General features: G+C 40.6%; 1 protein-coding gene across 1 annotated transcript; it reads left to right on the forward strand.

The window, feature by feature from the left end:
- The first annotated feature begins 5,899 nt into the window (after positions 1-5,899).
- NUDT15 (nudix hydrolase 15) lies at positions 5,900-8,811 on the forward strand. Its single transcript, XM_057367343.1, has 3 exons — positions 5,900-6,132; positions 6,233-6,423; positions 6,923-8,811. Exons 1-3 carry the CDS (start codon positions 5,978-5,980, stop codon positions 7,066-7,068), a joined length of 492 nt encoding a protein of 163 aa, XP_057223326.1. The 5' UTR covers positions 5,900-5,977; the 3' UTR covers positions 7,069-8,811.
- The last annotated feature ends 1,306 nt before the right edge of the window (positions 8,812-10,117 follow it).

The following is a 10,117-nucleotide window of genomic DNA, read 5'->3' on the forward strand; positions in this document are numbered from 1 at the left end:
TGCAACAACTCAAAACACACCCATTGTTTCATAAGACAAGGGAGAATGGTTCTAAAGTGAAAGAGGGCAGGTTTAGATTAGGTATGTGGGGATGGGAGGCAGTGGAGCAGGTTGCTCAGAGAAGCTGTGGATGCTGCATCCCTGGAAGTGCTCAAGGCCAGGCTGGATAGGGCTTTGAGCCACCTGGTTTAGTGGATGGTGTCCCTAWAGAAAGGAGGGAAGGTTGGAATTAGATGATAGATAGACCATTACATTTTGATAGACCATCCAAGATTTCCCACCACAGCTGATAAAGTATTTCTTCCTGCCAAAGGAAAGGGAAGAAACAGCTTTTTGCCCTCTGTACACACGATGGTTCTTCACTAGTCATGGGGCCTACTGCAGTTCCATCACAGGACAGTACATGGATGCTATTTCCACATACAAAGAAATCTCGTAACTCCAGGGGACTCCCCAAAATTACCTCTGCCCTGGAAAGGATTTGCAACGAAGGATTACATGAGGATGTAATGGATCTTGGCAGAATTTTAAACCCTAACTTTAAAAGCCCAAAGCTGCTGTTCAGAGATAAGTGGCTGCAGGTCAGGGAACCAGACTTACATCCTGACTCAATTGCTTGCTACTGTAAGAAAATTGGACAGCTCTCTCTGGGCTTATAATTAATTCTTGCCTTAGCAAATGGCTTTAAGACATTCAGGTATCATGTTCCTCTCAGTAGGGGTGACTTATCCTTCCAGTTTCAAGATGAACACCGGTTTTACTTTATACATCAAAAGAAGAAATGTCACATGGCTGACAATATTGAAGAACTTCTAGAAAGATTRAGGCAGTTGTTGCTGTTATTTATAGTTGGATACACAGCTGTGTGGAAAGTTTTTATTATCTGGATGATGTATTGTGTGATTTCCTTCTCAGCTGTGAAAACTGGTCTAACTGGGATGCACTGTGACAATGCCTGGATTTCTGTCTCATCACCAGTGCCATTGTCYGGCTCTGACTTTCAGCACAAGGTGGTTGTGAGTTAGTGCAACTCAAAACCTTAAAAACAACATTTTTTTGGAAATGACACATTCACCTTTACTTTGTTAGAGAAATAAAAAACTATAACAATCTTGACTAAAAATATTCAAATTCCTAGTGAATCCGATTAAATTAACTGAGGTTTGTACATGCTTGGCCTAGTTCAGTACCTGACCTACAACCAGAGATTGTGCAAGGAAAGGGGAATGTGTTGTGGGATTCTAGTAGATATCCAGAGGTTTTCCTAAATCTCCAGAAATAGATTCCGTTCCATTCAAAGTTTAAAATAATGAGATTTCTTGCTAAACTCCAAATAAGCTTTTTAACACAGGATTAAGGCCATTTCTGAAGCTGCATTTAAAACTATGAAGATGCAAGGAAAAGGTACACTGCAAATGAGATAGAAGGAGCAAAGATATTTTAACAGACAAGTTTGAGGCCAAACGAAACATCCTGGAAGGCTCAGGAGCTATGGATATGAATTTACTTTATTATGGATTTATCACATCCACCTAGTGACAACAGTACGATCTGATTGATTTCTCAGACCTTGTAAGCTCCACTGGTTGGTATTTGTTAAACATCAGGAGAGAGTCTTGTCAAGAAGAACATCAGAGTGAGAAAGTCAAAGTTTCTGCCAAGGCCATGAGTTCAGAATGTAGAAATTTTCCAAGAAGAAATTTATCAGGTATTGGCTTAAAAAAGCATCCCAGTGCTTATAGAGAAAACCACATTGAACTTTCCAGAACAGTTTTAGTTAAAGACAGGAGGGAAGAGCCCACTTTTTTTGTATGGTAGATAATCAAACTAGTTTAGCAAACCAGCCAAGGTCAGAGCAATAAAACTGACTTTGAAGCAAAATGAGAATATTCCTTCAATGGTGTCTACATTGCCTARCGTAGCCTGTATTGCAGATGGTGAATTCTCTGCACTGCTTGTCTGCAGGAGTACCAACACGGTTGTCTTTGGACAGACCCTCAGGTACATCTAACAACATGAAACTATTCACTGCACCCATTTGCAGTATGAACAGGTTATTCCATCTCTCCTCCCAGTCATACAGAAAAGACAATCCAGGGTCCTTCCCTGAAGGTGCTCCAGTGTCTCTCCTGCAAGAATTCTGACATCTGTTTTAGCCAACAGGCATTCAATGTAAGCAGTCTCAGGTCTGAATGGGTGCAGTGTTCTACAGAGCACAGCATGAACATTAGACACCAACTCACCATCTCTCCCAACAGAAGAACTATGAAACACCAGGGAAGGCTGGTAGGTGAAAAGTTCACTGAAAGCAAAAGGATTTTGTTTGCAAAAATGATTATTCATTTTGATAGCTTAGCTGTGGGGCACCTTGCCACAGATGCTGCAAATGATGGAAATTGACATGGGCTCAAGAGGAGCTCTTAGCAGGCTTAAAGAAGAGAAACAATGAGAGGGTTAGTAAATACACAGAAGCCACCTCTGCCTTGAGAAGTTACTGAGCCATAGACTTCTTGCCTACTTTATTCCAGACATCCATTCTGGACCTCCAAGTACTATCCTAGATGGATTTTTTATCCTCTAAGACACTTACATTCTTCTGATTCAGCATCCTGTGAGACTGAGTACACTCAGAAGTTTCATCGAAGCTGAAGCACAATCCATCTTCACCACCTTATGAGTTGCCCAAGGTCATTTAAAATGTTCATGGCAAAGGTACAAATAAAACAGAATTGTCTCATCACCTTCATTCATTCCCATGACTCAGTCCTGTCTGTACACAGCAAAAAACTAGCAATGAAGACAGCACACTTATAATACAGCTCTAATTTGTCCTTTTGCTCTTGTATACACACACCATTATTCTCTCCATATGTCAATGTGATCAGAGGTTATTTACATTTCAACATAAGAACAACATATCACACTTTGCCTAATTGTGACTAATAATGATTATAAAGCCATAATATTACAGCAAGCCATGATTTATGGTAAATGACAACCATTTAATGGAAGCATGAGGTGCCATGGAAATAATTCTGCTGAAATAAAAGTGAGGAAATAATTCTGCTGAAATAAAAGTGAGGAAATAGTTAACAGTGTTACATTTTCAGTATCAAGGTTCAGGATAACAACCAGCTRCTTGAAAGCAAGACAAGGAAAATCTTTCAAGTTCAACTTTCAGCCAGGTTGCTGGCAGGACTTTGGTGCCATGCACTGCTGTCGCATTCCACTCAACTTCTGAATGCCAGCTTTGCAATGTAAAATATTTAAATATAATCCTTACATCTTCCAGTTCATACTTCTGCTGAGCAAATGTGAATATATAGTAAATTCCACAGCCAGGGAACCCTGTGCATGAAATTCTCAGAAAGATAGATGTTTTCTGGTTGTGTAGCTGCTTTTCAATAAGCTGTTGTACACTGTGTGCTTTTCTAACCTGCTTTCCCTATGCATGCTCTTCTTAGGGAGCAGCTGTGTAATCATTTTAATCTGACATAAATCTGGCCTGTCACTAACATGGTCCCACCATTCTTCTTCCCAGATGCTGTGACTCACTGTCTCCCTCATTTACATACCTGAGCTATAAATTGCATCAGGGAACACATCCTGCTGAAAAAGTAATCTCCCTCCCGGTTTGCTGAGTCAGGTTTGGCTTTGTGCTTTGTTTAATTTGATCAAACTCTGTTCCATCCCCATCCTTTGCCACCCATTGCATGCTAGACAACAGATTAATGAAAAAAAGGGTTTTTTTTATCCAGATCAGCTCAGACATACAGTTCATTGCACAGCCACTTCAATCAGTAACAGTTAGCATAAGGAACAAGGGATTGGGCCTCAAAAGAAGGTGCTCTTTTCCAGTAGCTGCTGAACACATGCTGGCTTAAATACACTGTTTTGGCTGTTTGTCTCACAGAAGTACTTCATCAGATAAAATGTTATTAAACAAGTTTACAAGTGCATATAAATAATAATCTTGCAAGCTTTTCTTCACATACTACTGAGGAAGAAGATTTTGCTACTTTCTCATTCTTGGTTTATTCTGATACCTTTCTTCAGTGGACATCTGTTCACTATCAAATTCAGAAAATCAGCCTATATTTACTTCGTAATCTGCAAAACCTGGTTGCATAGGCATATAATAAATAAATCCTAGAATGAAACCAATTAGAACAGATTCAGTCAACAAAATTCTTATTTTCATACAATAATTTTCAATTTATTATTTTCAATACAATTCTTTATATTCATGATTACAAATATAAGCTGAAAGAAATGGAAACAAATCTAAACATATGTATACAAACAGATTGCAAAACCTTAACAAAAAATTAGCCATTTTAAAGTTCTGTAAAATAGAAATACTTCACATCTTCGTTGTGATCAAGAGGTTATTAGAGAGGAATGAAAAATCTTAGCCTACTGACAAAAATAGATTGTTTAGAAAAACATACTTTTTATAATTTACATAACCATCTTTATAGAATATTTTCATTGAATTGTATCCTGCTAACATGGAAAACAAGCATAATGACCATATGAACATTAACTTAAAAACAGATCAGTAGAATGACAATGGGTTACCCTCAAGACTTGTTACTAAACATCCTTGGTAAAAGGTACAGGAAAATGGTGTACACAGAAAGTAGAATGTTTTCATTGTTAAGATAAAAAACTTAGTGGTGTTTTAATATATTGGACCAGAAAGAGCTTCCTGGGGGAGGAGGAATCTTTGATATGGCTCCTGTAAAATAACTGTCTTCTTTAAAATGCAAATATGGAAGTGATGTAACTGGCAGATGTTTCACCGGGAGATTAGGATATTCCAACTGTACTGGGGAGACATACAAATGAATGAGCTTGGTTTACAAAGAGCTTGTTARTTTGGCAATTTGTCCAATATTATTTATTTATTATTGTTATTATTTACCAATGGCACTAATTCAGGTTGTGGGCTGACATCACAGCTAGGCAGCAGAGCCAAACACTGCCAAAGGGCAGCCTTCCTTCTACCATGCCCAGCCACTTACTCCTAATATGCCCTTCATGCCATCACTGGGACCCATCTGATGCTACAATGAGTCAGTTCAGGCAATTAAACCTCAGAAAACTGATCCCAGAAAATGTGAAYAAACTTCACCTAGTTTGGCCCTGTGACCTTCATATATAAATACAAACATCTGTACATAGGTATTTTAAAACCTTACCCAAAAAACACAAAAAAACAGCCAACCAAAACCAAAACTAAATTATTAGAAAGGTCTGCAAATAAAAATCTTCTTTCTCTATTGTGATCAATGGGCTGAAGAATGGAAAAATCTGACAAACTTCACATATACTGTTTACAGATATACAAACTGTTTATAAAGAAAATCAAAGCTCGTATCCTGTATTCTACATATCTCTGTACTTTACAAAAAAAAAAATGAAAATTAAGGAAAATAGCAGAAACTTTTATTTCTTCTTTATCAGTCAGGAACTGTTATTCCACCTCTGGAGCTCTGCTCAGCTAAGTTTACAGCTTCCTTTTTAAATCATTTCAACGTGACACTGCAAAAATCAGGCTATTCACAGAGCAGAAACTGTGGGCTAACCAAAGGGCCACTTTTAAAGTTCTGAATAAATCTGCAGCCAGAGACCGACTGGCTCCCTGACCTTCAAAAACCGTGTTGTATCTTGTTTTCAGTAACAGTTCTCAGGGTTCTATTTGCACAAACACCTTTTCAGTTCCCGGTCACCTCACAAGTCCCCTGGGCACTGAAGCCAAGGAACCCCAGGCAAACAGCAAGACAGAGCACCCTCCCTACCGAGCCTGGCTGGGAACCTCGCCACCTTCCTCACCGCCAACGTCATCACCACACGCATCTGGCGCGTCCCCGACACACCTCCCCCGGGAAAGGGCGTCCCTCCCAAAACCTCATTGGCGGATCCGTCCCCGCCCAGGCTCGGAACGGAGCCTCGCCGAGCGCCGGGGGCTGCCATGGGCGAGGAGGCGGCGCAGCCCCGGCGGCCAGGGGTCGGCGTGGGGGTGGTGGTCACCAGCGCCGCGCACCCCAACTGCGTCCTCCTGGGCAAGCGGAAAGGCACGCTGGGCGCCGGCACCTACCAGCTTCCCGGAGGCCACCTGGAGTTCGGGTAGGAGCCCCGCGCCCTCCCTCCCCACTCTGCCCTTCCCTTGCCCCGCCGTGCCCTGAGGCGATCTCGCCTTCCTTTCCCTTGCCTTGCCCGCCCACAGGGAAAGCCTGGCGGAGTGCGCGGCGCGGGAGACGCTGGAGGAAGCGGCGCTGCGGCTGCGCCACGTGCGCTTCGCGTCGGCCGTGAACGCGGTGTGCGCGTCCCAGCGCTACCACTATGTCACCGTGCTCATGAAGGGCGAGGCCGAGCCGGRCGCCGAGCCGCGCAACCAGGAGCCCGACAAGAACGAAAGTGAGTAATCATCTGGTTCCAAGCACCCTGCCACGGGCAGGGACACCCCCCACTAAAATCGGTTGGCTCAGAGCTCCATCCAGTCTGGCCTCGAACACTTCCAGGGATAGGGCATCCACAGCTTCTTTGAGAAACAGAAAAGCTGCTCAGGCAAAATATATCTTTGTATTAGTAGTTTCTGCAGGATCCATCCAGACTTGCAGAAGGAGAATAGTTGTATCACAGAAACACAGAATATCCTGAGTTGGAACGGATACCCAAGCATCATCTGAATCCCATTCCTGGCCCAGCAATCCCACCTGGTGCCTGAGAGGTTGTCCAAACACTTCTTGAGCTCTGTTAGGGTGCCCTGTGGAGCCTCTTGCAGTGCCCAGCCACCCTCTTTGCCTAACATCTAGCCTAAACCTCCCCTGACACAGCTTCATGCTGCTTCCGTGGGTCCTGTCTTAATTCTGTACTCTGATGGGTTTTTTCCTTCTTTTTTTTCTTCCCCCTACAGGGTGGGAATGGGTCAAATGGGATGAATTTCCTCCAGCAGATCAACTCTTCTGGGCTTTGCGCTGTTTAAGAGAGCAAGGTTACAATCCCTTTACAGAAAACTTCGATCATCTAAAGGGGTACACTGGAAGTCACCAATTAGAGTAGAAACAAATTGAATGTTATGTAACAAACTAGAGGACAGACCTGCTTTCTTTTGTGTAGAAGAAAAAAAATTTTAAATGCTCACCCTGCCCATATGACAATACTATCCCAATGAAGAAAATGTCAAATGTTTTGAGTGTTTTTACCACATTTCACATGACAGTTGTCTCTCATTTCAGATCCATTTCTAGGTCTGTCAGTTAACAATGTTTGCTTTTACAGAAAACTCACAGTATTTTATCTAGTTAATCTTTATATTGATGAACAGCCATTTGGAAGTCAGAACTAGCCAGAGAAGCTTACTCACTTGGAAGCAGCYGCAGCAAGAAAACTTACTTGTTTAAACCTACTTTCCTGTAATTATTGGACCAATTTTAAAAATTAGCCTTGTCTCTGAGCTTCAGTTATGAAGGTACTGTCATGAACAAAAGTTACATTTAATAGACATTGCCTTTCTCTCCTGCAGACAGCAGAAAATACTTGCAAATCAAAAGCGTATTATAAATGTGAAAAAATTATGGTAACTTATTGCGGGAAATGAAAATTTCCTGGCCCTTCTTGCCACTTGCTTTCATAAGAGTTGTGTTTAGAAGCTCAGTTACATTGAATTTATCCGCAAAAATGTTTCAGATCTCTGCAGCTGATCCGAATTCATGCTATAGTACTCTTAGAATGGAGAGGTGCCTACACTAGTAGGCTGACACAAATAAACTAATCTTATTTATAGGTGTAGCACCAAAAGTCATACTTTTTGGCTAAAAAGAGTTGTCAGTATTAAACAGCAGAGATGGGTGTAATTCTGTATGGCTACTGAGATCTGGTAATACTGTGATTTTTCAGTTCGACTGATTAAATGACTGAACAAGTAGTGACTGAAATTATAGTCCCCAACAATACATACAAAACCAAGGAATAAATATTTTTAATTTTTCTAGAATCTGTAACCAATTTTGATTCTTTTCCAGCCGTGGTCACTAAGATATTAGCAATTAATTTTAGTATATAACTTTTGAAGAAATCACTAATTGGCTTATTTTTTTTCCTGTCAGGGTTCTTTTAAAGCACAGCTCTTCTTTGTCTCCTTTAGATATACTCATTGTACAAAAAAAATGTAGTAAGATACCTTTAATTTCTTTTGATTTAATTACAGGCACAATACTGAGAGATTGTATTTCAATGCCTGAAATTATGAAWTGACTTATCCGTTCTTAAAAGAAATCAGCTTGAGAGCTTTAAAGGTCTTCCTTATTTGGTACATACATTTTTTTAAATGGAGATGGCTCTTCTTGCTGAGAAGGGTAACGATGCATGAGGATGCTACTGCCCATGGCAATCCTGCTGCTTAGAGTTTGAAGTATTAGCTACATGCAACTTCTCTTAGGACAGATACCCRTTTTCTGAAGTGAAGGAAGAAGTAATGTTACACAGCAATTTTTAAATGGGAAATATCAGTAGCAAATTCCTTTGCTACTGCACCTTTATAAAAAGCTAATTTTTGTATTCAAAAGTGGAGATTTGCTTCCTGAAAGCAGTCTTATGTACCCTGAARATTATTCTATTCAGCTGTCAGCAAAGAAGTTGTAGGAATAGTTAACAGAGGTCCTGCCCATCTGTCACAAAGAATAATGAAGAAAGAAATAATTTATTTAGTAGAATTTTAAATTTTAGAAGGCATCTAGCTCCTGATGAGAGTGCAGGGGCCACTGTAAAATGGTTTGTCATGCAATAAATACTTTCTTACCATTATTTTGTTAATGATTATATTAATTCTTTCTGTTGTAAATACACAAGCAAGTCTATATCTTTTCTAAGTGGACTGATGAAATGACTACAGTGCATTACTGCAATCAGCCGTCAGCAATCCCCAACTTAAATATAATTTGTTTCTGTGTATGACACATTTCTATTTCCCACCCCTCCAGACTGGTTCTCGGTCCATTTTAGCTGCTAAGASTCATACCTTTCAGCTAAGTATTTACTTTGATTTTTGCTAGTTTTGCTTAATAGGAAAACCTCTTATTACATATCTAAGTCACTGAATAACAGAACTGTTAAACTGAAACAGAACTGTTTCAATTTCGTGGTTCACGAAATTGCTTGTAAGTGACAGAATTCACCTAAAATGGCATTATAGTTAGCCAGCACTGAGAAACATACACCTGAACTGTACACAGTTTGGAGCACTGATGCAAGGCAACTAATTAGGATGCATGYAATACCCAGAGTTTGATTTTATGCTAAGTGAACAGGGCAGAGCTGTTTTCTTACCTGTTTCTTAGATGTAATACATTGGTCTCATTTAATCCTTTAATAGAGTAACAAGCAATCCAGAAATGGAAGTGGTCATTGCTTCAGTTCCTTCTTATGTCTGGAAACAATCACCCACCTCAATATTTCAGTTGGTGAATTACATGATACAGCCAATAGAAGAGTTTTGGGTAGAGTATAACACTATGCTTTCCATGAGTATTAATTATACTTTTTGTATTCCAATAATGCCCTTGTAAATTAGAAGATAAAAGAGCAAACTGTGTCTGTGTGATGGTGAGGGGCATTTAGAAAGAAAACAGTGATCCCATTATACAAAGCATTAAGAACTCCATTTTGCAATACTGTGTACGATTCTGATCACACATGTTTTAAGGCAAAAACTAATGTGAGCTAGAGAAAGGGTAGGCAAGGTTAGCTAGGACGACTGAGATGGGGCATGTGTAGTGGGACTAACGTGAATTAAATAGGAAAGACACTGGCAGTAAACACCTAAGAGGAAACATTCTACTGAATAAAGGTTAAGATACTTTGCATAGTGTGAGGAGCCATTCTAATCTTGGTTTGCCTCAACACTGCTTGTCAGAGGCATGTAGGGGAAGGGGTGCACACATGCAGCCTGCAGGAGGCAAAAAGGAGATGGGTGAAGCCTTGTCTCTGGGRGGATTTCGCCTGGCAACACCTCCATGGGCACCTGGAGACACTGCTCHCCCCAGAGACATCTCTCCAATCGGATGGTGGAAGGGCTCCACCAATGGAAGAAGCTTGGACTGGACCAATGGTC

Source organism: Malurus melanocephalus, unplaced genomic scaffold (assembly GCF_030028575.1).
Source record: "Malurus melanocephalus ecotype Western Australia unplaced genomic scaffold, MMel_1.1 scaffold_78, whole genome shotgun sequence".
Lineage (NCBI taxonomy): Eukaryota > Metazoa > Chordata > Aves > Passeriformes > Maluridae > Malurus > Malurus melanocephalus.